We start from the raw sequence: 25,730 nt of genomic DNA on the forward strand, positions 1-25,730 counted from the left end.
GGTTCCATTGCCGTGATCTTGTTGCGCAAATCTTGATCCATGATCCAGAACCATCACCGACAGCCGATCCGACGGATTGCCGAGGTCCACCGCCGCCTCCGTGCCTGGAATCCTCCCCGCAAGTTGCAACCCTCCCCCCCCAAAGCGCCCTTGCCTCCCCATCCATTCTCGAGTGTCGCAAGCCAGGAGTCGGCTCTCCCACAATACTACCAACGCACAACACTGTCCATTCGCATCGCAGATTGCTTTCCTCCATCATGAACCCTTCCGTCCTCCGCACGGCGTCACGCCACCTCCGCCCGGCCACCCGCCTTCACAAAGCGCCCGCAGCAGCTTCGCGCAGCCCCCCCATCCGTGGGTATGCGACTGCTTTCAACTGGGAAGACCCTCTAGCGGCGTCCGAACTATACACACAAGAGGAATTGGCCATTCAAGACGTCGCCAGGCAGTATTGCCAGGATCAATTGCTACCCCGCGTTCTAGGTATGCCGCCGTCCTAAGGTGGCGGTCCGAATGGAGATGCGATGACCATTGTGGCTGACCCGCGTGCGACTGATAGATGCCTACCGGAACGAAGACTATGACCGCCGGATCCTGACCGAGATGGGCGAGCTGGGCCTCCTCGGCGCCAATATCGAGGGGTACGGTTGCGCCGGAGCCAGCACTGTGGCGTCCGGACTGATCACGAAGGAAGTCGAGCGCGTGGATTCAGGATACCGGTCGGGCATGTCCGTGCAAAGTTCGCTGGCCATGACGGCCATCCACGACTTCGGCACCCAGGAGCTCAAGGACAGACTGCTTCCGGACCTGGCGAAGGGGAAACTGGCAGGATGCTTTGGCCTCACTGAGCCCAATCACGGCTCCGACCCCGGTTCAATGGAGACCGTTGCGCGCGAGCACCCGACCAAGAAGGGATACTATCTGCTGTCGGGCACCAAGACCTGGATCACCAACTCCCCGATCTCCGATGTCTTCATCGTATGGGCTAAGCTGCAGAGCACGGGCAAGATCCGGGGGTTTGCGGTGGAGCGCAGCCAATGCCCGTCAGGCACGCTGGAGACTCCTGCCATCAAGAACAAGACCGCTCTCCGGGCTTCCATCACGGGTATGATCCAGATGGACGACTGCCCCGTCCCGGTGGAGAACATGTTCCCCGACGTCACGGGCCTCGTTGGCCCCTTCACCTGCCTTAACAGCGCTCGCCTGGGCATTGCCTTTGGAACGATGGGCGCGCTCGAGGACTGCCTGAGCCGGGCGCGGACCTACGCCCTGGAGCGCAAGCAATTCCAGGGTAACCCATTGGCAAAGTACCAACTGATCCAGAAGAAGCTGGCCGACGCCGCCACGGACGCCGCGTACGGCACGTTGGCCGCGACGCAGGTTGCCCGGCTCAAGGATGCCGGGAAGTGCACCCCACAGATGATCTCCATGGTCAAGAGACAGAACTGTGATCGGGCCCTGGCGAACGCTCGGGTGTATGTATCTCCTTTTATCTGCAAGACAGCACGCTAACCTGGCCCGTTTTCTCATCCCGCAGTCTCCAGGAAGTGTTCGGCGGCAATGCAGCCAGCGACGAGTACCATATCGCCCGACATGTCGCCAACCTGTTCGTCGTGCAGACATACGAGGGTCAGAGCGATATCCACGGTAAGTGTTGTTCATTCACCCACAACCCCCCTCCCCTTGTCTTGTGAAGTTCAAGTCTAACCCCCGGATTCAAATCAGCCCTGATCCTCGGCCGCGCCATCACCGGCGTCCAGGCATTTTTCTAAGCAGCCGATCTCTAGATATATCATCCCGGTGTTCAGTCCACCTGATGACGCGCCATCACATCACGGCATGTGCATAAGTATATATACTACACACTTCCTGATAAACCCTCATCCGCGGTCAGACTACAATTACCTCCGTCTTGCTAGGAACATGACCCCCATATCCACCTGCAGAATCAACCCAGTAACAGTAGCAGTAGCAGTAGCAGCAGCAGTAGCAGTAGCAGACAATACTCGACTCTTCCAGAACCGGCCACACACCTGATATCACGTGCCACCGAGGCCTGCGCCACGTGGCAAGCGTGGTGGTTCTTACTCAGCGTAATTTACCAGTACGGGCGTCATGTCATCGCCCGGCCTTTCCTTTCGCCTCGGCGGCGGGACTGGATGAGTCAATTTCGGGCTGGAAAGACCTGAAAGAATCAATCATGGTTATGAATATTATCATTGTCATTGTGATTCTTGTTGCTATTGGTAGTTTGCTATCACCCCAGACCACAGGAACTGTTAAAGAACAATAATGACTTTCAGTTACAAAGGACAGAGACAGAGACAGACAGACAGACAGACAGAGAGAGGGGCAGAGTCTTATCAAGTGGGGGGAGGGATAATAAACCCCCCCCCTCCTCCCCCCTCCTCCCCCCTCCCTGGAACCCTCTTTTCGAGGCTTAGTCGTCGCCACTGCCGTGACCGATTGAAGATTCAGTGGGTGGCACAGACACTATTATATGATCTAGATAGATTAAAAAGATTTAGATTATTATCGTTGTTGTTATTAAGAATTTTTCGTGGGGGTTGAAGTGGCGTGGTATGGTGTAGATGCTAGATATAAGGCCCAGGGTCGGAGGGTAGTGTCTACCTTGTACCTTGGAGAACGACGGGGTTAGAAGTTGTTGTAATGGAAGAAGTGGGATGGGGTCTACTGTCTTCTTCCTCTATCTACCTACAGTACTATTCCCACCACCACTACTGTAGCAATCGCATCAACCATCAACCATCAAATCCAGAAGGGTTGGGATGACGTGCAGTTAGAATACCGGGTAAATTACAGGGTTTGTGCCTCAGGCATCAAGAGGGGAGAAGAAAAAAAAAGTCAGACAAGAAAAAAAACAAAAGGGCTCCAGTTTCTTGAGGATGACGGCCCAGTCATCAGGCCGAACCAGCCTCGGAAATGTGGCCACCACCGGGGGGGCGGGCTGCGTTGTCGTATCGGCATCGCCGCCCGACGGAGGGAGAGAATAATAATGCAGTGGCTGGGAGGGGAGAGGGGATGTGGCGCATGTTCGGTAATACCCGGTACGAGGAAAAGAGTGGAATAATACGGGGTCAGGCGTTTCCTCTCGCTCGTGCCCGTCCACATCTCTCGCTCTTTCTCTCTTCTCCTTCCCTCTCCTTCCTCTCCTCTCCTCTCCTCCTCTTCTCCTCTTTTCGACGTAATAATCATCACCGCTCCTGGTAAGTCTCTCTTCACCCTCTCAACTTATCCTCCACCTTCCCTCCCCCCCCCCCCCTACCCTATTCCTTCTTCATACTAGTTAGTTAGTCCCTTCCCTTCTGTTCCCTCGCCTAAACTCACCCCTCCGCCTTCCTCGTCTCCCTCCCACTCTTCCTCCTCCATAACTTGACCTGACCTGACTGACCCGGGCTCGTGCTGTGCAGATTTCCACCCTCAACTTCGATACCGCTCGCTTGTCTTCAATCTTCCCTTCCCCTTCCCCTCCCCACACCACCTACACCATGGCTCTCAAGAGAATTAACAAGGAACTCACTGACCTCGGCCGGTAAGCGCTGCTTCATCCCCTCCCTGCTGGGCTGTTGCCGCCTGGTGGTGGTGGTGGTGGCACCCCCACCAACCGCCGCGGGGTCTTCCGCCAAACAGCGCAGCGCCTCTGCATATCTTATATTAAATTATCTATATGCATAATATGCATATACATATCGAGCGAGAGAGAGAGAACGACGCTAACGTGATGTTCGCCGAACAGTGACCCGCCCTCTTCCTGCTCTGCTGGTCCTTCGGGAGATGATCTGGTATGACTGAATCCCTCGTTCCTCGCGGTCGCTTCGCCGCTCTGCCGACCGCCGCGGGGCTGCCCGATGCAGATCGGCGCGACCACCCGCCTGCGACCGCATGCCATCGTCCAGAAAGCCAATACTGACCGGTTGTCTTCTTTTGCACAGTTCCACTGGCAAGCTACCATCATGGGTCCTGTGAGTTACCCCCCCTGCCTGGAAGTTTCCGGTGGCGCGCTCCGGTCACTCTCCCTTCTTTGTCCGCTGGACAAAGAGGATCGATCCTGTGTCACCACATAACGGGCAGACAGCAGACTGCGCCCGTTTTATTTTCGAGCCTCGATCATAGTGCTGACCCGATCTCTACCAGGGTGACTCTCCATACTCGGGAGGTGTTTTCTTCCTGAACATCCACTTCCCCACCGACTACCCGTTCAAGCCCCCGAAGGTCAACTTTACCACCCGGATCTACCACCCCAACATCAACTCGAATGGCAGCATCTGCCTGGACATCCTCAGGGACCAGTGGAGTCCTGCTCTCACAATCTCCAAGGGTTCGTGGCCCCTCCCGCCCCTCTCCCTTGTGTCCCGGCGACCCCCGCTAACCCAGTCCCTGCAGTCCTGCTGTCGATCTGCTCGATGCTCACAGACCCCAACCCGGACGACCCGTTGGTCCCGGAAATCGCCCACGTGTACAAGACGGACCGTCCCCGGTACGAGGCGACCGCGCGTGAATGGACTCGCAAATATGCCATCTGATCTTCGCAATTCAAGTTCCCACGGCCACCTTGGTCTTCCCAATCCGCTTCTGCGTCTTCTTTCGCTCCGTTAGATCAGATCCCGAAGCCTGGCGTACCGTGATCGTAGATCCTTTCCTTGTTTTCTCCGTGAACTATTTGCGTGTCTCTTTTGAAATTCCGCGTTTACCCCCCTTATTTGTCGCTTTCTCCTTTTGGCGGGAAATGTCATATCCAACGATCATTATGACCAACTTCTCATTATGCATTCATGGCATTTTTTATTTTACTCACTGGAGTCGGATAAATGTTACCTGATGAACATAACTTCCCCAGGAAGCGCGTGGTTTCGAATTTTTCTTCGGGTTGGTTGGGGTTGGGGTTGGGGGTGGAGGGGGAGATGGATGTTGCTGGTCCGGTCGCGAGGCTTGGCCGGAGGTTGGTGCAATGGTTGGCGAGCGTGCATGGAGAAGGGGGTGAGGAGAGGCCAGGGCCGTCCCTGTTCTGATTGATGATAACGGCGATGCTGCTGGTGGTGGTGATGCTGCGTGCTTGTATCCAGATCCAGATAGGGTTTCTCGAGCAACACCAATTCAGCCCAGTGGATCGGATCGGTTTCTGTGTAGTGAATGCGTACGTCTACTGTGTAGGTGTAACCCGAAGGAATCTTGGCGTCTGGTTTACGGACATATCAACTTTGTATTATGTGGGGAGAGTTGACTCGGACTGGCGGTGTATGATGCATGTTCCCGGCTCATGCTTCTTCCCCCTCGAGATTCAGGCACACGCGACCTCTTCCCTGTCCCAGATCCCTAGTACGTAGTCACTGGGCACCCGCAAACCGGACGGATTCATTGAGACCAGTCGAATACAATTAACGGATATCCAAGAGTGGAAACCCCAGTAGCATGTATAACATACTCCACAGTCCTCTGTAAAAGTACTACCGGCATGATGGAAGAACATCCGGAATAGAGATGATAGAGAGTTAATAGTATAGTATAGTATAGTATAGTATAGTATAATGTAGTATATAAAATAATGCCAGATGAAAACACACAAAACAACCAACCCGCAGATAAAAGAACAAGGTTAAAACGCCGGATTAATGCTTGTCAAATGTCCAATGTCCAATGTAAAGAAACATGCCGCACATACATATATGCAATATGACTGACTGACTGACTGACTGACTGACTGTCGGATGATTGGCAGATGGCCCAACACAACTTGAAGGCCGATCGGGTGGGGTAGATTATCACAAGTATATACGGTGAATGTAGAAGAGGTTGAAGAGTTAGGTAGAAGAGGGAGAGGAAGAAGTGAGGAAGGTAGATGGGTCCGAGATGGAAAACGGATCGTCCAGACCAGAGGTTGCCTCTAGGCCACCTGGCTGGCGCCCCGGCGACTGCTGACTTTCGACGCCGCTTTGGAGGGCGCAATGCTGCCGCCGCTGCCGCCCCCACTGGCCTTCATCGTCCGCTGAGAGGCCTTGGAGACGTTGGTGGAGACCTGGCTGACGCTGTCACTGGGCTTGACGGGCTCGTCGAACTTGCTCGACTGCTTGGACACCCGCGACGCGGGCTTGGAGGCATGCGACCGGTGAGAATAGGAGGATCGGCGGGAGTCATCGACTTGGCTGATCGAGTCATCGGGGGTGACGTGGGTTTGAACGTCGAAATCGGCGATGCTCTCGGGGAGGGGGATCCCGCGAGCGGAGACTCCCGATTTGGCACCGCTGCGCTGGGAAGCGGCAAAAGAGGCAATGGACTCCTCGGTGAGAGGGACCTGGCGAGCAGTGCGGGCCGAAGAGGCTGTGCTGCCCGCCTGGGATCGGGTCACGGTGTGGGAGGAGTGGTGAGACGAATGATGGGAGCTGTGGTGCGACTCTTGGTAGGCGGCCTTGGAGGGTCGGGCGGTGGAGGCAGAGTAGACACTGCCGCCGTCCACCCCTCGCGGCTTGTCCACAAAGCTGCTGATCAGGGTGCTCTGGTAGCCCCGCGAGTCGGCCGGCGGGGCGTACTCGATCGCCCGCAGGGGCATGTCCTTGGTGGAGTACACGCTTCCCTCGGATGCCCGGCGGCCGTTCTCGTCGAGATAGACACTGCCGCCGCTGCCACGCGGGACGAACTCGGTGCCCTCGTAGATGGTGCTCGCACGGGGGTTCTTCGAGGTCACACTGCGAGTGAGGCTGGGGCGCACTTCGGATCGAGAAGAATAGACACTGCGCGGGGGAGGAGCCTCGATGGCCTGGAACCCAGGATACTCCTGGACTTGGGATGGGGCCTGGGACGGGGAGATCAATTGGGCGAAGTCCCGAGGAGAATACTGGGGGGGAGGGGTCGTGGTCTCGGGCGTTTCGTCGCTCTTGGTCATGGCATATGCGAGTGCTGCACCCGCGGCGGCGCCAATCAGGGTGCCAACAATGGTCTTGGCCGTCTTGCCATCGTCGGCCTTCTGGGTCGTGGTATGCGTGGTGTGATGCACGATGTATGTCGGGGACGGAACCTGTTGGATCTCGCGAGTCACCACGGTGGGAGCCCGTTGGATCTCACGGGTGACCGAGGATGGCGCGCGCTCATATTGGGGTCTCTCAGCCGCGGTCGTGGCCTTGGAAACGTAAGACCTGGCCTCAGACCTGGGAGGCGCAATACTCTCGGACCGGACAGAGGTGGCTCTGCTGCTGGCCTTTGACACCACCGAGCCGTTTTCCAGCAAGCCCAGAGCGGGCCTGCTGACTTCGGACTTCACCACAGACCTGACTTCGGATTTGACCTCTGACCGGGCAGGGGAGGGGCTGGGGCGATATACCGCCTCGATGCTGTTGCCGTCAAAGTCAACAACGGCGGCGCTGTAGTAACCAGAGTCCGAGTCACGCTCCTTGGGCTCGCCATGGATTTTCCCACCGGCCTTGAGGGCGCTGATGAAGAAGGCGCTCACGGCATCCTTGGAGTTGGCGGGGAAGGCGACATGGGCGGCACCTGCGGGGGCGCTGGAAGGTCGCAATCAGTCGTCGTCCCAGATGTAGACAGACAGTGGTGCAGATAACCCACTCACCCTGGTTTTTGCTCGGTTATCCAGAAATCTGCGGGCTCCCCGGTCTTCTGGCCAAAGCCAATGTAGTCGTCATGGCGGCCAATGAACTGGTAGCCGAGTGGTTGTAGGCAGGAAAGGAAGAATGATGTGGAGGTGGGGAGGTGGGCAACAGTCAGGGTCAGATGGGAGACAGGCATGACTGGAGGGGGACTCGCTGAGTAGAGCCCTCGGCGAGTTGTGGCGGAAGTAGATGTGATCAAGGAGATGCAGAGGAGGGGAGGTACAGAAGAAGATATGTAGGAGATCTCCGATGGACAGATATAGATCTACCAGCGAGACAGATCGGAAAGTCGATTGCAGAGTAAAAGCGAGTAAGAGACCGGGAAGGATATATATATATACATGGGCTTTGGAGGGACAGGAGACCATGGTATCACGAGAGGGATGGAGCCAGCCAGGCGAGACGCAAGACTAGCACGTCAAGGCAAGATGCAGGCCGGGCTTCAGGACTCAGGAGCATCCCCCCCGAAATGCCCAACTGGGATCCAATCACAAGCGGTCAGGAGCTGACGCGAGACCAAGCCCATCACGAGAAGAAGACCAGTTGTTCCAATCAGGGAGCGCTGGACCGGTTATCGCAGGAAGTCGTTGCATAGACTCGCACGGCATCCGAACGATGCCCAGTATCCACGAGGCATCAACCTCGTCCGGACTCTGCAGGCTGCTGCCAAAGAGGATAGGCTCCTGGCCCCCCTATCGCAAGGCCGCCACCCCTCTCGGAAGTTGGACGACCCATGATGCTACACTTTCGGTGAAGCTAGCAACGAGGGGCATGAAGGCACAGGATCATGGATGGCCGCCAGGTCATCGTGGGGAAGAGCCGACGGACGGTGCTGTAGGTGGCCCTGTCCACGGCGGACGGGGCGCCTATCAGGAAACGGTGGGGACCCAGCAGGAGCCAAGCGCAAACGACAGCATCATGTCAAAAAGGGAACTTGGGTGAGGCGAGAGGGTCTCGGACGAGGTGGATGACGGGGATTGGTAGCAGTGGAGATGACAGTTACCAAACGAGAGAGACGCTGAAACCGCGGCAGGTGCGTAGTGCAGAATAGCCCAGTCGTAGCTACGGAGTACGGATTCCCTTTCACGACACCCACCCAGTTGACTTTTTCTTCCCTGAAGTCTGAATTCTTGCCAGGCCGGATTTCTCTTGGGGGTCACCAATCAAGAGGGAACAACGAATCGTAGGCGGGCATGTCAGCAAGCAACCGTGTTAGGGGCCACTGAGGGGCGGGCTGCTTGACCGATGGGATGTTTCGTTCCTGCTTCGGGCACATCTGCTGCTGCTAGTCGCCGGACGGTGCGATCTGACCGCCAGAGTGGCCTCCATTCCGGCGACGCTGCGGCGTGGATCAGCCCCCCTCCCCCCCCCGGCGAGGAAGCAGACAGTGGCATCTAGAACCGGAGGACGAGGTCATTTCGGGACGAACGGAGAAAGGAGGCGAACCCCCTGAACCGGGTGGGTGGGCACTCATCCTGGGTATCTAGTATTCTTCTCTCTTTTTTTTTTCCCCCGAGGCGGAGGAGGGAGGAGGGAACGGTCCCCTTCCTGGGAGGTTGCTGATCGTCCGCCAGCAGCAGCACCATGACGTCCGACTCATGCTCAAGGTAGCATCATCATCATTCATCATTGTAGCAATGGCCGATGCCCGGCGCCTTTGTCGCAAGGAACAGTTCGAGCATGAAGCCCGAACGGCCAGTAGATCGATAGTAGCACGGAGTAATTGCCTGGGTGAAGCCGAGATCCACCTGCTGCGATGGCTGCATGCCACGTCGAACAGGAGTCTCCATCCCCAGCCACCGGCACCACCCGATTGACTGTGGTGGCCTCCATCAAGCTGCAACAGGGTTACTGCGGAAGGAAGACCCCACCGAGAGACCCTGGGTGAGTCAGAGTGGCATGTAGTGGCATGTAAAGGGTACAGCGTCTGGCAGCCTGGGACAGAGGGGATGGAAGAACCCGAGACGAAGGACGAGAAAGAGAGAAAGAGAGAAAGAGAGAAAGAGAGGAAGAGAGGAAGAGAGAAAGGAAGACGGCGAGAGAATTTGGCCGCCCTTCACATAATCAATCCCCCAACAGGGAAGGAACGACCCATCTGGACGGCGGGCCTCAGGCATACCAGGTCCATGCGCGTCTTTCTGTTCTGCTGGAACTGCCTTGGAGGGTTCTATCGAGGTAACTAACTATTCAAGGTACGGAGCACTCCCCCCCAATTCCCCCCAATTCCCACAATCGTCGCGATGGTGATGATAATACGGTCTGCCCCAGACCCTCACCGAGTCTCATTGGGTCACCAATGATTGAGTTCTCACGCAATGGCCACCGGATCCCCCCCCTCCTCTGTACCTGACTAGATAGAGACCGGTGACCACTGACCAGCGTCCACCCTCTACAGACGACTACTCTACGGGACCATCCAATGGGTCTCCTACACTAGCGGTCGTGGGGACCGACCCGCTGGGCAAGGGGAAAAGGCGTCGTGAAACTACCTCGACAGCTCGTTTCCAAGCCATCCGGAACAGTTCGGTGTCCATTATGTATCTGGTGTATTTGCATGTATATATATATATATTATATATAATATATATATATATATATATGATTGCCCGACAATGCAAGGCTGCGACACTATACAACACCCTGTCAGGCATTGCAGATCACCCCCCCACCCGAAGGTAGGAAGGGGCCCGAAACCTCGTCGAGTCAATCAGACTGGCAGGACTCAAAGACAGAGGCATTTGGATCTCTCAAGGATCTGCACAGGCAACCTGTGCAGAGATCCCGTGGCGGCCCGCCGAAAGGGGGCTGCCAGAGAGGCCCAGGGCCCCGGTGGTGTGATCTTTGTTTTGATTTATCGCATCGAGCAATCGGACGGCGACCGCGACGCGCAGCGCGAGAAAGACACGAAAACTCATCAAGACGCGCAGAGAACAGCAAGCGATGCAAACCCATCGCGGCAGAGAGAAGGCGACGACGCGTGGAAAACAGATCCGGCCCCATTTCAGGTTCCGCTTCTCACCCTTCTCGACCGTGCCCGCGAATGGATCGGCGCAAGGAAATTCGTCACCTCGTCAAGTTTTTGGCCGTTTCTCGGGAGCGGGAAAGGAGCGTCAGCCGCACCGCGCTCATACGATGTCCCAGACCTCCTCCGCGGCATGGCAGAACTTGCTGCACGCGACACTGGCACTCAGACTGTAGTTGCTGATACTGATCGTGTCGTCCTTGAAGGAGTCGGCAAAGTCATCGTGACCCTTGGCCATGGCGCCGACGAAGATGCAGCAGCTCTCCTTGGGGCCCAGCGACTCGATGTAGTCCCGGGTGCGCACCACCGGGGCCTCGAAACTGAGGGTCACCTTCCGGCAGTTGGGGGGCAGGTGGTCGGTGATGGGGTTCTTGATGACCTTCAGGAGCTTCTCCTGGGAGTTGGTGGACCGGATGGAGAGGCGGTGGAGGAGCTGGACCATCAGACCCGCGAACCGCTTGAAGGTACGGGGAATGCGGACGGTGGGGTTCACCTCGATCAAGACTCCCTTGGCGGTGTGGATGAAGATTTGCAACTTGCCGGCCTTGTTGACGGGGGAGTCAAGCAGGGTGAGAAGGCACTATCATTGGAGAGTCATCAGCAACATGGCCCCGGGCTTGGGGGAGGCAGCCAAGCCAACTCACCTGATGTGTGATATCGGGACGAGCCTCGCTGATGTCCCGGTTCATCTTGCGCATGACACCGATGTGCTCATCGCTGTTGAGCAGGGAGTACTTCTCGTCGCGTCCCGATCCGTTGCGCCCGCTGGAAGCCCGGTAGGTTTCCAGACTGGCATGGGAGAGGACGACGATCAGACGCTGAGTCTCCTTGTCGTGGACGGGGATGGGCACATGCTGCTCTGCGACGAGCTGCGGGAGTTCGGGAGGCGGGCAAGACTGCGTCCCTGAGGGTTGAGTCGGGTCAGCAACCATTCCTGGTGTCGGACGGTGGAATGTGGAGTAGAGCGGGGAGATGTGGAGGGAGGGGGGGGGACCAGTCGGCGTCTCCAAAAAAGAACAACACAACAAGGGTAGCTCTGGCAGTTATGTGGCAGGAACACAGTGGCTCGGGCAATCAGGCAGGAGTGGGGGAGGGGGAGAAGAAGTGAATAGGCAAGAAGGATGGCAGGAAAGACAAAGAATGTTGATCTCCCGCGGTGCTAGAGATAAGGAAAGGAAGAAAGTTAAAGCGGGGGGGGGAGTGTGATGGTGATGATGGTGATGGATATGCAGGTGATGGTAGATGCCCCGAGAGGGAAAGCTCCAAGCCGCGCGGGAAGTTTGACAGGGGGATTGGGGGATTGGAATGGATATGAGGGCATCGACCGGGCAGAGGAGAAAAACAGCAGACTGGCTGGTAGTTCTAATTGGGCCTGGGAGCCTGGGGGTCGGGGGAATCGGGAGGATCGGGGGAAGGAAGAAGGGCATCTCGAGGGATGGCTGCACACATACTGGCTCTCTTTCTCTTCCCGGCAATCTGGAGAGGGTCCGACATGGTGACTTTTGGGATGTGTGGATGGGTGGTGGACCGTGGAGGTGGATGGTGGAAGACGGAGAGGAAAAGAAGAATCGAGGAGGAGCAGGATGCGCCGTCGGGGGGTTTTATAAATTGATTTGAGACTGTCGCAGTAGTAGGAGCAGCAGCAGCAGCAGCAGCAATATCAGCGGGTTCTCCACCGTTCCGTGCAATTCTCTCACGTTATCCCTAGCTGCTTGACCCCGGGAGATGAGGATGGAGGAAGAATAAGTCCGACGAGGGTGCTAGACACCACTAGACAGGGCACGATCCCTGTGCAAAAGTCCCCGAGCCCGAGATGCCCGAGATGCGATTGGGAGACCAGGCGGATGGGAGGGGGGGTCCGGGATTGGACAGAAGAGCAATTGAAAGCTTGACTGAGTATTCTTGCAGGGAAGAAAAACGAACGAAGAGGAAGGGGGAAGAGAGACAGAGAGAGAGAGAGAGAGAGAGAGAGAGGGAGAGGGAGAGGGGGGTTGGGTTTGTTCGGGATGGAAAAACGAGGAGGAAAAAAAAAAAGAGGAAGAAGAAGGACGAGAGAGTTTGCGGTTCCCGCCCCAATCGGGTCTGGCCAGGACGGCTGCCGGGGACAATAATGTACGTACAGTATTTCAGCTTCGACTTCTCCAGTACCTTATTATTAGTCTTTTTACTTCTGAACAATTCCCAATTACTCCGTTTCTCATGCATCCCGGTATTTAAGTATAGATACAAAATACTTCCCAGCTTCGGCTGCTCAGCTCATATCTGATCAGCAGCATTCATTACCTTCGGCCGGCGCATTCCCTCTCCAGCCGATCATTGGCCTGCCACGGGCCTTTCTGCTTTCTTCAGTCCGGGTTGGCTCCTGTCAGCCTTGCCCACCAGCCCAGCCGGATGACTAGTGAGGGCCTAAAGCACCCCGACACATGGTGCCCTTCCTTCGAGGTCGCCGTATTCGGATACGATCATGGTTCATGGATGCCTACCTACATACATGCATGTCCCGATCGAGCTTCTTACCTCCTCCTCCTCCTCCTCCTCCTCCTGATCTCCCCCCCCCTCATCGTCTCATTTTCTCGTTCAATTCTTCCTCTTGCTCGCTCTTCCTTGATTTTTTGATCTTTACTAGTGAAGATCTCCGCTCTCCTGGTCCTGCCTGGCCCTTCTTCGACGGAAGACGCCTCGTACACAATGCCTTGAGGTGTGACCACCGCCGTCGCACAGGCGTGACTGCCGGGCCACTGACTGCCCACGACCGCCTCCCCCCATCTACATCATGTCCCGCCCTCCGTTGCGCAAGACGCTCCGCACAGCGGCATCTAGCCAGATTGGATAGTGGCCGGACGCGATCTGGTCGTTGCGGTTCGGGAGGGGGGCGCGGCGGATAACCATATCCTACAGTCGGGTTCGATCTATCTACGGAGTCCGGAGTGTACAGACTACAGAGGGAGGTCCTCGGGGATACTCTCTCCCCTCTTGCAGGTACGAACCCAGCTTGGTGGGGTAGCCACCATCCCGGCTCAGCTCCTCACCCGGGGATCCCTACCCACGGGAGCGATAGGCTATCGGATCGTCCTGACCGGGGGAGGAAGGGAAGGGGAAAGAAGCAAAAACGGTAGCGGATGATGCGCGTCCCTCCGATCGGCTGCTTCGACCCGGCTGTCAGTGCCAGTGGTGGTCGGGGAGGAGGAATGCTGGGGATGGATGATGGCCGGGTCGGCGGAACGCGTTCCTGACCCTTGCTGGACCTGTTTTGGCGTGATGGCATTGATACATCATGCATACATCAGTCAGTCGTACCGTGTACGCAGTAGAACGACCCCATGGGGTGTGCACACGAGACAACTGTGAGGGGACTGGGAACTGCCCAAGAACGGTTAACACCGGACCCAAGAGGGGAGGGGGGAAGATGCAGGCAGATCAAGATCATCCAGAGCCCTGTGTAGCCCGTCACATCCAATCCCGGAACAAAGCTGAGCAATCGCCATGCAAGTCAATGTGCGGGCAGTGCCATCGGTGCCATGTCGACATGGCACTGCCTAGTAAGGCACCCCCATCGCATCGCCCAGCAAGGGCGAGGCTGGGGGGGGGGATAGGCTGTGGATGATCTGTGAATTTGCCTCCCTCGCCCTGTCGCCCTCTCGCCAGTGAGTGATGTATGCGCTGGTCCGGAAAGAGCCAACGGGGCGATCACCATTCCACAGTAGCACTGTATGTAGACTGTAGAGGAGAGGAGTGCTGCCACCTCAGCGGGCATCGACCTGTCTGTCCGTAGCCACCTACTTACGGTATACGTAGTCTATTCCGTACCTACTACTGACTGTAGCAGTAGTAGTAACACTACCACTACTGGGGCAGTGTGTTGCACCATGGAGAGATGTGGTTGGCTGGGGGCACCAGATTTCAGGAGGCGAAGGGCGGTTGCTTATACTAAGAGCAGTCGCAGCCAGTGAGGGAAGAGGGTGAGAAATCCGAGGGGATTTATCGTCGTCTGCTGCAGTGTTCCACACGTATCACCCGCACGCAATTGGGTTGGTTCGTGAGCCTTTCCCATCCCGAGACGCCACAGTGGGCTTTCTCTGTGCTCATCCGCGAATCCGTTGCGGCGGTAGGTTTAAATTGGGGTCGGGGTCGGAGTCAGAGTCATCGTCATCGTATTTTAATGACTCTTTTTTTTTTTTTCTTTTCTTCCATGAGGGAGAGACTCCGAACGACCAGACAGATCCGAGCTGACCGGTGTGTATATTTGAGTGGGTGTGGGTGTGGATATATGAGAGATAGAGAAGAGAGACATACAGAGAGAGACAGGCAGACCGAGACAGATACAGATACGGAGAAGACAAAACAAACAAACAGACAGGGTGAAGAAAGAGAAAGTTGAAAGTGTGAGTGAGTGAGTGAGGAAGTGAGTGTGTGTTGATCTGTCTGAGGTATCTGCAAGTCTCTCTCGAGTACAACAGATATATACAGAGGATCAGAAGAAGACAAAGACAAAGACAAAGAAGAAGAGTGAGTTGTGCAGACAGACAGTTGAAGACAGAGAGCAATATGACTGAATGTGGCCTAGCTCGGATCCCTCACGCGTTTCTCCCGTCGATCAGCGACCGCCGCTCCTCATCCGTTCATAATTTCCTGGCATTCCGTCAGGCAGCTCATTCCATCATCGTTCAATCCCTCCCTCCCTGCTTCTCCCTTCTTTCTTCCTCCCCCCCCCCCCCCCCCCCAATCCCATCCCCAGAGAAACAAACACTCCTTCTCTCCTCATCCTACCGCCATAGATGTTCTGCCTCGCTTGAATGCCTCTTTTACATTAGACAGGGAGATGCCGTGGACTGTGACAAATTCATTCAAGCGGTACGTGTGCTGATGCCCCTGCCCTCTCCTATCCCTTGACTTCCGCCACTACGACTAACACTTGCCTTCTGTCCCTCCCTCCCCCCCACGCCAGAGGTCTTATGATGAAAACTTACGGACGGCCTCTTTGGCGCGTCTACGACGAGGATTTGCGACCGGCCGCCAAAAAACGACGCGTCCAGTCCGCCACCGATTCCGACGAGGCCGAGCATAGCCTGCAATATGCCATCCGCGAGTCCTCGACCGCCGTCCTGTCGAGTCCGTCGCGTCGCAATTCCGTGATCCTGTCCGAAGGCACCCAGGAGGATGAGCTGTCGACCCCCCCATCATCGCCGCCTCCCCGGTTAAGTCCGCCGCCGGCCAACACGCGGAAACCCACGTTTGCCTTCCTCAAGCGTAAACACGCGGCCACCACCCCAACCACCACCCCAACCACCACCACGCCAAAGGAAGCCGCCGGAAACGCCACCCCACTCACCGAGGTCAATTCCAATAGTGTCCGCGCCTCAGTGGACCCCCCCAAGAAGAAAGCGACGCAGCCGCAGCAGCCGCCTGCCTTGAAGCAGATGCAACTGGACTTGGGTCACGAGGTGCGCAAAACCTGTGCGACCTGTGGCATGGAATATATCCCGTCCAACGCCGAGGACGCGGCGCTTCACAAGAAATTCCACGACATGAACTCCACCGGGGTCGATCTCGGCAAGGCCTTCATGCGGGCCAACGCATCGCGCTGGGTGTACGAGGCGACGCGGTTCGACGAGGGATACGTGGTCATTGTGGATCGCAAGGCCTCACCGACCGCAAAGAACCAGGCCAAGAAGGTGCTCGAGGTCATCTGCAAGGAATTGTCGTCGCCCACGATCGACGACGAGGTCCTCTGGAGCCAGACGGAACCGCCCCCGCACCTACGCCCGGACGGGACGACGGAGAAGGTGGATCGGTACAAGGTGTTTCTACACATGAAGGACAGTCGGTGCGTTGGGGCGTGTCTGACGGAGCGGATCTGGGAATCGCGGCCGATTCAGAAGTCGGCGACGGCGCCGGCCGGCGGACCGGACTCGTCGGTCACGGTGCGGGAGGAAACACACCGGGCCATCGTGGGCATCTCGCGCATCTGGACGTCCGGGTCGTCGCGGCGGAAAGGGATCGCCATGGACCTGCTGGATTGCGTTGTGAGCAATTTCATCTACGGGATGGAGATTCCCAAGGAGCAGGTGGCCTTCAGCCAGCCGACGGAAAGCGGCAAGGGGCTGGCGCAGTCGTTCTTCGGCAATGACGAGTGGCATGTTTACGAGGAAAGCTGAGGGCAGCTACATGACGACGATAGACTGACTCTTTACAACAACAACAACAAGTACTACTACTACCATCACCTTACATGGGCTGTGCATTTGGGAGGGAACGCCAGACGGCAAATAACAAATACCGCCGAGGCGATTGTTTTCGTGATACACGGGCGAGTTGATACCCAGGCTTTCTCGGGCATTGAATTGACCTTCGAGGGAGGACCACTGTGACGACTACTTTGATTGATTGACTGATTGATTGCCTACACCATTTGATTTCTTCTTTGTATAACTGGAGGTGTTTTGGGAGGGTCCGTCGGGTTCCGCGAGGCTTGGTAGTTGGCTTCGGACTGCCATACCATACCGATCATTCTTCACTGTAACATATATTATACCTTTGGGCAGGTTTTTCTTTTACTTCTTCTTCCTTTTTTTTTTTTTTTTTTTTTTTTACTACTTTCACTATTTGAACGGATTACATTGTGTCGATGGAATTAGTTATCTCACAGACAGAATGCAGCGACACAGAGTCTTCGATAGTATGTATAGTATGTACTTGCTAAATACTAGTAGGAGGGACCGACGGGCGCCTAACAGGCAGTCGCGCCGAGGAAAGCCAGACTGACTGACTGACTTGACTTGCGACTTGACGGCCTTCGTCTTTCTCTCCTCCTTTCCCCAACAATCCCTCCTCCCTCCCTTTCCTCTCCACACCTTCTCCCCTTCTCTCTCTCCCCCTCTTCTCCTGCTCTCATGGTCAGTGCTGCCCTTTTCCTCCGCGATGTCTGGATCAAATCCTTTCCGCCCTAAGAACCCCCAGAGTGAGTCCGTCCGACGGTTCCGGTTGCTGAGCAGCGTCCGTCGCGTGCTGGTCGGACAAGATGGACTGAGCTGAGCTGAGCTGAGCTGAGCTGAGCTGAGCTGAAGACCTGAACCTGAACTGAGCTGACGAGCCCCTGTGTGTTCCTATCCCAGGTTCCCTCCCCCCGCCGACCTCATTCCCCTCGTTTCCGTCCATTTCCACCCCCTCCGCGCCGCCGCCCGTGACGACATTCAAGAGCTCCCTTGCCAGAGCCCCTCCCGCATCTCTTCCCCCGGATCTCGATGACGCCGCATCTTCCGACGACCAGTCCGTCTCGGATCCCTTCCACCGGAGCTCGTATGCGACCGATGAGGATGCCGAGGAAGAGCTGCGACCGTACGTGGGGGTGGTAGACCGTGTCTCTGCAGCGACTCCCGGCGACGATGATCGCCCCCAACCGATCAGGGCCGTTCCAGACCCTGCCGTACCCTCCAGGGGCCCCGCGCTACCTGCACCCGCTGCAGCACCGGGTCAGATAGGCAACCGCGAGCATCCGGCACCCCTGTGGCAGGCTGGCCCCTCACGAGAGAATGCGCCCGTGGCCGGTTCCACCGTGTCGACCCTCTCGTCCACGCCGTACGGAGGTTTCCGGACGCCAGACAGCAGTACGACGGATGTCTCTCGACCCCCCGACTGGCGGCCAGGCTTGGGCCCTCGTGGCAGGCCAGGCCTATCCACTGCATCAGACATCGCCTCACGACCTCTTGCCAGCCGCCCAGGCAACCGAGACAGAGTCCCACCACCCCCGCCCAAGAGCCATCATGGCAAACGCATCGCCCCAAGCCCTGGCACCACGCCCTCACTCACCCAAACCACCCCCGGCCGATCCACCAGCCGGTTCTCCTTCCACGGCTCCCCATCGGAGCCATCGCATTCCCCCCGACCCTCAGTGTCGGGGTCGGACTACTTCACAGCGCGGTCAGAGTCTCAGCCCGCCCAGGCGCCGGCGGCGGACACGCTCCGACGAAGTCAGTCCCAATACAAGCGGCCCCCGACGCCACCATTGAGCAGGCGTCACAGCCAGATGCGACGTTCCAAGACTACGCTGTCCAAAGTCAACCCGGTGCGGCTCTCTATTCCAGCGGCTGAGGAGGCCTCGACATCATCATCGTCGTCATCATCGCCTCCTCCCAGCCCGGGCGCATGGTCCTTGAACCCGTCGCGGACTCGCGAGTCCCGCACCGGCGACGCATGCTCCGAGGAGCTCGGCGATCCGGCAACCTCATCCCCCCGTCCCGACTCGTCTTCCCCGTTGTCGCCCACCGAGTCATCGACCGCGATGCCAGGGCCATCGACGAAGCGATCCTCGCTGTACAACGCCCTTCCCCCGCTCCCGCCCCCGCGACGGTCTCGCGGATCCAGCAATCAGAGCAACGACAGTTCCGGTCTCAGTCTCCGACCGGGGAAACCGGCTGACCCGGTCCCGGCGGCGGCGGCGACGACGACCTCGAGCACCACCACTAAGGACCAGTTTGTCCCGCATCCATCCAACGCCAGCGACATCCTGGCCGATCTGAGCCGATTACAGAAAGAGGTAGACGACTTGCGCGGACACTACGAGGGTCGAAAGGCCAGTCAGTAGGAATTCCCCTGTGGAAAGAGGTCGGACGTGGACCGACCGGTGTGTAAGCGTGAGCGCGAGTGTATACAGACATGTGAACGAGTGACGAAGCATAGCGCTGTTTAGGTTGTTTGTTGCATATGTTGTTCTTCATTATCTCCCCTATGCCATCCATGTACGCACGTATTCCCCTCGCTGTATGATCATGACGAAGGCGTACCCTTCCTTTCCGTTAGCCTTGATGGAGGGATCCGCATTGCGATTTAAATATTGAATAAGAATACTAGGTCTATATACTTACATACTTGGCAACCCAAGTATCTCGATACTTATCTAGCCTCGTAGCACACCCACAACCACCCCCTTCCCCCAAAGTGGGAAAGGATAATAATGGAAGAGAGGGGGAAAGAAAAATGACCACCCAAATCCAGCTCCAAGATGATGATGGTGATAGTGATGATCCAACCCCAAAACAAAGAAACAAAGAACCTGTCTTTCAATATGGATGAATCTCAAGAGCGCGTCAAACGCGATCCCTCCAAAACAAACAACTGTCTTATCTGATGATCGTTCCGACCCCGTTCTCATTCCCATTCCCATTTCCATTCTTATTTCCACTTTACTTACTCTAGTAAGCCAGGGCTGTTAGTGTTGGTACTGGGCGGGTTGATGGTATGGCAATGAATGCATTCTGGTGGTGGTAAGCTATCACATTCTAAATTCTAAAAGGTGAAGTGGCGAGTATCCTGTTCAACTGGCGGGAGAGTACACGTATACAACACAGTAAAGACAGACAGAGAGACAGACACACAGTCGGGCGAATTACTTTACGTCTTACTTCCTTCTAGGCCTGTCCTGAAGACCCATCGTCAGGAACCCGGCCAGCACGGCCGCGCACCCCCCCAGCCTCATGACCCAGCCCGTGCTGGTGTCCCAAGGCTCTCCGCGAGGCTTCTGCAGCGCCTTGAAGATGAGACTACCGATGGCGCTGGAGATGATCTGCGGGAAGGAGATGGCGACGTTGTGCAGACCGAGGACGAGACCGGCTTGGTTTTTGGTGGCCTCCCCCGCCGTTTCGGCTCTTTCATCATCGCCCTGACTATAACGGGGGATACTTGGTCCTTCGTTCGTCTCGTCCGTGCTGCGGGTCGTTGGACCGCCCTTCGTGATCTCAGTTGCGATGAGTGCAAATGGGGCCCATGCTGTGGTGGCCCAGGAGATGCCGACGATCCCGGTCATCACGGACGCCTGTCCGGGGGAGGAAATGAAACAGGTGCTCAACATGCAGATGGCAAATAGGAAATGCGAGAGAAGCCAGGCGCGTCGTAGTGTTAGTCCTGGAATGCGCAGCTTGAGGCGTAGATTGCTCGAGCCCGTGCTTGCGTGAGGTTCCATTTGCTTCTCGGATGGGACCACTAGCAGGGGCAGGATTATGCTGGTTGCAAAGGAGACAATTCCATTCACGAGAAGAGCCAGAGTGCCGATGCGAGTGGCCTCCTCCCAGATCCGGTTGATCTCATCTTCCGATAGGTCCTGGTGCTGGTCGAAAATGGGGTTCACGTACAGCTGTCCGATATACGTGGTTGCGTAGAACAGGAACGAAAACCACCCGAACCACGCCGCAGCCTGGATCATGTAGACCCTGCGGATACGAACGGGGAGACGGCGGATCGACTCTCTGAGGGCCTGGAGCAGTGACAGAAGTCCCATCCGGTCAGATGTCGGTGGGGAGGTCTCGCGGGGGTCCTTCTCCGTGATGTAGCTGCAGCTGATGGAGAGAATGATGGCCAGTGCGATGCTGGTGATTACACAAAGGCCCTTGAATTCGGTGTTCCCGAGAAAGGGAAGCGTCCTGGGCAGGTCCATGCCGCCGATGATGTAGCCGAAGATGTTCCCTGCGCTGACCTGGCGGCTTGCCCAGGCATTGGCCGTCTCTTGCTGATGGGACGGGGCATTGTCCACGATGAACGCCCGGGTTGCGGCTTGGACTGGAGGGAAGGTCAGCTTGGTCTAACGAGTCAACGGCGTGGGTCAATATATCAAAGTGTACCGGTGTTAATGGCAAAGTCTTGACAGTACATCAAGAGGGTCGCCGCGACGAGCACCGTGGTTTTGGCACCGGCGGACTGCGCGTCGATGCCGAAGAGACCAACGATGCCGCCGACGATCTCTCGGACCCATGCCAGAGCTAACAGACAGACCACGAGGAGCGCACCCCCAAAGGCCATGAACGGCTTCCTCCGGCCCCAGGAGACGCGGCAGTTGTCCGATCGAAGGCCGATGTACGGCTGTACGAGGGTGCCGGTCAACGGACCTGCAATCCAGACAAAGGCCAGGAGGGCCTTGCTCATCCCCAGGGACAACAGGTATGGCTGGCACACACGAGGTTAACGATGAGTCTTGCAAGGATGATGGATCCCGATGCAGGGTAACAACGTACCGAGCCACTGGCATGCTGGATCGACCAGACAATCTGGATACTATACGAGCCGCAGGGGGAAGGGTCAACAGGGCCGGGGTGGGTGGAGGAGCAGCTCGTATCGCCATCGACTTACCCTCCCATGGCCAGGGTCAGCATGAAGAGGTATCCACTGCTCGGGGACGCCTCATCAGGGTCGCATCGACCCGAGGGCGCTGGAGGTTGTCCGGACGATGCATCCCCGATGAGAGGGTCGGCCTCGTTCCCTCGCTCCGTCATCAAACCAGGCGGTTGGGGCTCGGGGGTTCTTCTCAGCACTGGCTCGGGTGGTTGGACAGATCCACGTAGAGATGTGATGTCGAGCAGAAACATGCAATGAGATAGTATCTTGTACTCCAGCCGGATGGAGAGGCGATGAATGGGACTGACCGCCTCCAGGCCGAAAGGGGAAGCCGGGCGGTCTGCCGGATGCAGAACGATGGTGATAATTACTCTACTCTATTCTCCTCCACTCTGCAGTTTTGACTACTACTACTACTACTACTACTATATCCACCCAATCATCCGATCTTCGAGATGGACAATGACTAACGGCTATGGAAAGGATTCGTGATTTGGCTGATCGATAACAGCATCGCTAACACCAACCCGGTTAGTTGCCGCCGATGATGCCAGGCATTAGCATTCTTATGCCGATGCTGGAACCATCTTCCAGTCTTCAATTCCCCCCCGCCCTTATCATCTTTCCTCTCTCTTACTGGCACTTTCCTCCTCCCCGCGGTCATGAACAGCTGGTCGCTTGAGCTGCAGAGATAGGCAAGCTTCCCTTTTGCCAGAATCCCTCCTCCGCGCAGTCCCTCATTCCCTCGCCATTGCCGACCACCCTGCCATCTAGATATACTACTATACAGTAACTAGTTAGTTACAACGTTTGACGCCATGGCCCACAGCGACGTTCCCCGCATCACGGATGCCACAAAAGGTACCACAACCTACCCCTCCCAACATCACTAATGGACTATCGCTAACTCGCCGCAGTATGGACAACCCTCATCACAAATACTGCATACCTCTCCGGCCTCCTAACACTCGAGTACTCGCTCCGCAAAGTGGGCTCCAAATACCCCCTCATCGCCCTCTACACGGACTCCTTCCCCGCGGAGGGCCACGCCGCCCTCGATGCGCGGGGCATCCTGAAGCAGCGCGTTCCCTATCTCCTGCCATCCATGCCCAAGGACTACGTCAATGATGTGCGCTTCTACGACTGCTGGAGCAAGCTCACCCCCTTCTCGCTCGTCGAGTACGAGCGCGTCGTGCAGCTGGACAGCGACATGATGGTTCTCCGGAACATGGACGAGCTGATGGAGCTTGACCTGGACCCGCCGGAGATGGCCGGGTCCGGGAACCGCGTCTTTGCCGCGAGCCATGCCTGCGTCTGCAACCCCCTGAAGAAGCCCCATTATCCCGGTGACTGGTACGGACTGTCTCTCGTCCCCTAGGAAAACACTATCATACATACTGACCGACCCGCCCTCGTGAAGGACGCCATCGAACTGCGCGTACACGTCGCAACATACGACCCCCGATATCGCACAAACCGAGGGGGCGCCGGCCGACTTTGGCCTGGGCATCCCCAACGGCGGTCTCCAGGTGGTCAACCCATCTAAAGCCGTCTACGACAAGATCATGGCGCAGTTGGCTTCCTCCGCGACCTCGAACTACGAGTTCGCGGACCAGTCCCTGCTCTCCGACGTGTTCTTCGGCCGGTGGGTTCCGCTGCCGTATGTGTACAACGCCCTCAAGACCCTGCGATGGGAGGGGGTGCACGACGCCATCTGGCGGGACGAGCAGGTGAAGAACATGCACTATCTCCTGAGCCCGAAACCCTGGGACGAGAGTGAGGCTGTCCGGGCCGGTCGCGAGGCGCGACCCAGCCAAAACGCACCGCACGCGTGGTGGTGGGACTTTACGGAGGAGAGGCTGCAGGAGGAAAAGGCGGGAGGGGTGGATGACGAGTTCTGAGGTTGTTTCATTCTAGTTTATGATGTAGATAGATTCCTAGATAGAGTTATATCATACCCGGCAGAAGAGACGTTGTTACGAAGGCGATTGATTTGACAGGGAGCACAGGGGGCACATTGAAAAGGACATATAATTGTCGGTCTGGACATGATTCGTGTTCCATGCAGTGCTACTAGTGGTATAGAGATAGAGAGGCGTCCTCAGGCCGCATTCGGGAACCCGCGTGTTCAGGCACCCAGGTGTCGAGCCCCGCGGGGGGCGCTGATTGGCGGAGAGGGGACAGGCGCATGAGACAGTGACGTCATACGCACCGAAACGGGCAGGCCGTCTGGCACTCTGGCTGGATTTCACGTCCAGGGGAACCGCCATTGTATTGCTGCTGCTGCCCCAGACTCGACTCCCCCAGAAGATCAAAGGGCGAGCGTCAGGGAGGCAACGTCGGATGCTGGCCCACCCGCAGCCTCACTTTCATCCTCACCTCACCTCACCTCACCTTCTCTGACTTGGTCTCCCTCCCCCGTACCCACTCCCCTACATCCATCTATCTCATACTCTGCATCTACACACACCACATATATACTTTGTGCTAAAAGTCTCCTCCTGAAACGGGTACTGCAGTAACGACTGATGCTCTCCGCTGGATTCGCCGCGCCTCAACCTTAAAGGCCAATCGATCCCCCCCCCCCAAAAAACCTGTCAACCCTCCAACACCTAAAACCCCAAAACCCCAAAACCCCGTCCGTACAACATCCACTTCCCGTGTCTGCGGTGTCTGCTGTGTCTGGACGTCGACTGGTTACGCGACTTCTTCACCTGGATCCAGCTCATTCGTCTCATTCGTTTCCCCGCAGATTGTGCCATTCTCTGGGGTTTCTTATCTGACCACCCTGCCTCGCATTGGACTACCCTGGCATCCTCCAGTATTCAGCCAGCCGCGCAAGATGACCACCCCGACTCTGATCAACCTCCCTCCCCCGCCGTCTGACCCAGTCACTCCCTCAGAGATGGGGCCGTAAGATCTCCTTTCCTCCTGTCTATCTGTTTCCCTCAAGCCTGATATGACAAGTTCCGCTGACCGTATGCTTCCCCGGCTCACCAGAGGGACTCCCAATTCCGGCACCACCTCTCTGTCTGCATTGTCGACCACCGCCATCAAAGACGGACATCAAGGCCACCCCCTCCCACACGGTCGCCATGCCCACCACTCCCCCTCCACCTCGAACACGTCCACAACGACCCTAGAGGCCGAACGAGCCGATCGCATCTCGCGCCTGGCGGGCCTGGAGCGGGTGGCCACGGCCCGAGCGGGCGGCACCCCCCAGCCCAGCGGTGTCGCGCCGGTGCCTCAATACCCGGGCTACTTCGACAGTGGCTCCGGCATCAAGGAGCGAAGCACCGTGGGCAGCGCCAGTGCCACGGGCAGCGTCGGCGCCCGCACGACCTGGGCCAGCGGCAGTGACGCCTTCGATGCGGACAAGATGAGCGAATACCCGGAGGATGGGACCTCCAGTGTGGGCAACTTCAGCGACGAAGGGGACGCCAGCCTGGTCGCATTTGGCGAAGGCGCCAGCACCCTCAGTGGACCGATCTCCAACCCGCGTCTGAACCGCACGTCGTCGGGAGGGCGGCCCAGTTCCTTGGGCAGCCCCGGCGTGAGTCGTGCGAACCCCGTGGCCTCCCCCCTGCAGCACTCCGGGGACGTATCGATGTCGCAGTCGACCCAGTCGCCTACGGGATCGGTGACGCCGGAGCCCACGCAGGATGCGCGGATGGTGGACGGGGTGACCTATGACCCGGATGTGATTGATACAACGGTGAGGACCCCGCGGCTGGCCACTCCCGCGCAGGGTGGCGACCCGCTTAACGAGTAGTCGGGCCGAGGATCATTGGGCGAAAACGGACCAGGGGCGTTTCTAGGGGGGTTCTAGGCACCATGTTTTAAGAAGAGCGCCAGGGGAGTGATCTTATTTCTTTGGCTTGGGATTGATTGGGATTGTAATTGTAGGGACCCGATTCGGGGCCGATGGGGGTGGCGGAGGGGGGGGCTCGGAGCCATTTATGATGCAACATGGAGGATTTGTAGGATTT

At 57.3% G+C, this 25,730-nt stretch overlaps 10 protein-coding genes across 10 annotated transcripts; 7 read left to right on the plus strand and 3 right to left on the minus strand.

Annotated features, from left to right (window-relative positions):
- Nucleotides 1-149: 149 nt before the first annotated feature.
- Nucleotides 150-1,864, plus strand: BO70DRAFT_366259 (acyl-CoA dehydrogenase NM domain-like protein). Its single transcript, XM_025544290.1, has 3 exons — nt 150-483; nt 560-1,647; nt 1,726-1,864. Exons 1-2 carry the CDS (start codon nt 258-260, stop codon nt 1,510-1,512), a joined length of 1,179 nt encoding a protein of 392 aa, XP_025395034.1. The 5' UTR covers nt 150-257; the 3' UTR covers nt 1,513-1,647; nt 1,726-1,864.
- Nucleotides 1,865-3,509: 1,645 nt separating this feature from the next.
- Nucleotides 3,510-4,544, plus strand: BO70DRAFT_301181 (putative ubiquitin conjugating enzyme (UbcD); the record flags this gene model as incomplete). Its single annotated transcript, XM_025539698.1, has 5 exons — nt 3,510-3,553; nt 3,758-3,803; nt 3,954-3,983; nt 4,156-4,339; nt 4,405-4,544. The coding sequence occupies 5 exons, from the start codon at nt 3,510-3,512 to the stop codon at nt 4,542-4,544; spliced, it is 444 nt and encodes a 147-aa protein (XP_025395035.1).
- A 1,358-nt stretch (nt 4,545-5,902) lies between these two features.
- Nucleotides 5,903-7,755, minus strand: BO70DRAFT_301110 (VOC family protein; the record flags this gene model as incomplete). The annotated part of the gene is made up of 2 exons (XM_025539696.1): nt 5,903-7,514; nt 7,580-7,755. The coding sequence occupies 2 exons, from the start codon at nt 7,753-7,755 to the stop codon at nt 5,903-5,905; spliced, it is 1,788 nt and encodes a 595-aa protein (XP_025395036.1).
- Nucleotides 7,756-10,744: 2,989 nt separating this feature from the next.
- On the minus strand, nt 10,745-12,135 carry BO70DRAFT_374542 (18S rRNA pseudouridine methyltransferase; the record flags this gene model as incomplete). Its single annotated transcript, XM_025544975.1, has 3 exons — nt 10,745-11,221; nt 11,286-11,545; nt 12,093-12,135. The coding sequence occupies 3 exons, from the start codon at nt 12,133-12,135 to the stop codon at nt 10,745-10,747; spliced, it is 780 nt and encodes a 259-aa protein (XP_025395037.1).
- Nucleotides 12,136-12,839: 704 nt separating this feature from the next.
- BO70DRAFT_168493 (uncharacterized protein) lies at nt 12,840-13,721 on the plus strand. The gene has a single exon (XM_025538340.1). The coding sequence runs from the start codon at nt 13,065-13,067 to the stop codon at nt 13,524-13,526; it is 462 nt and encodes a 153-aa protein (XP_025395038.1). The 5' UTR covers nt 12,840-13,064; the 3' UTR covers nt 13,527-13,721.
- Nucleotides 13,722-15,397: 1,676 nt separating this feature from the next.
- BO70DRAFT_366266 (ESCO family N-acetyltransferase) lies at nt 15,398-17,230 on the plus strand. The gene is made up of 2 exons (XM_025544291.1): nt 15,398-15,492; nt 15,587-17,230. Exons 1-2 carry the CDS (start codon nt 15,461-15,463, stop codon nt 16,794-16,796), a joined length of 1,242 nt encoding a protein of 413 aa, XP_025395039.1. The 5' UTR covers nt 15,398-15,460; the 3' UTR covers nt 16,797-17,230.
- Nucleotides 17,231-17,478: 248 nt separating this feature from the next.
- Nucleotides 17,479-19,222, plus strand: BO70DRAFT_382924 (uncharacterized protein; the record flags this gene model as incomplete). The annotated part of the gene is made up of 2 exons (XM_025545559.1): nt 17,479-17,599; nt 17,754-19,222. Exons 1-2 carry the CDS (start codon nt 17,560-17,562, stop codon nt 19,220-19,222), a joined length of 1,509 nt encoding a protein of 502 aa, XP_025395040.1. The 5' UTR covers nt 17,479-17,559.
- Nucleotides 19,223-19,877: 655 nt separating this feature from the next.
- Nucleotides 19,878-21,994, minus strand: BO70DRAFT_366268 (MFS general substrate transporter). The gene is made up of 2 exons (XM_025544292.1): nt 21,252-21,994; nt 19,878-21,189 (listed from the first exon to the last, which is right to left on the minus strand). The coding sequence occupies exons 1-2, from the start codon at nt 21,550-21,552 to the stop codon at nt 20,036-20,038; spliced, it is 1,455 nt and encodes a 484-aa protein (XP_025395041.1). The 5' UTR covers nt 21,553-21,994; the 3' UTR covers nt 19,878-20,035.
- Nucleotides 21,995-22,154: 160 nt separating this feature from the next.
- BO70DRAFT_345349 (glycosyltransferase family 8 protein) lies at nt 22,155-23,739 on the plus strand. The gene is made up of 3 exons (XM_025541498.1): nt 22,155-22,602; nt 22,659-23,094; nt 23,162-23,739. The coding sequence occupies exons 1-3, from the start codon at nt 22,560-22,562 to the stop codon at nt 23,640-23,642; spliced, it is 960 nt and encodes a 319-aa protein (XP_025395042.1). The 5' UTR covers nt 22,155-22,559; the 3' UTR covers nt 23,643-23,739.
- Nucleotides 23,740-24,380: 641 nt separating this feature from the next.
- On the plus strand, nt 24,381-25,560 carry BO70DRAFT_168548 (uncharacterized protein). Its single transcript, XM_025538341.1, has 3 exons — nt 24,381-24,437; nt 24,494-24,654; nt 24,742-25,560. The coding sequence occupies exons 2-3, from the start codon at nt 24,584-24,586 to the stop codon at nt 25,511-25,513; spliced, it is 843 nt and encodes a 280-aa protein (XP_025395043.1). The 5' UTR covers nt 24,381-24,437; nt 24,494-24,583; the 3' UTR covers nt 25,514-25,560.
- The last annotated feature ends 170 nt before the right edge of the window (nt 25,561-25,730 follow it).

Source organism: Aspergillus heteromorphus (assembly GCF_003184545.1).
Source record: "Aspergillus heteromorphus CBS 117.55 chromosome Unknown BO70scaffold_40, whole genome shotgun sequence".
NCBI lineage: Eukaryota > Fungi > Ascomycota > Eurotiomycetes > Eurotiales > Aspergillaceae > Aspergillus > Aspergillus heteromorphus.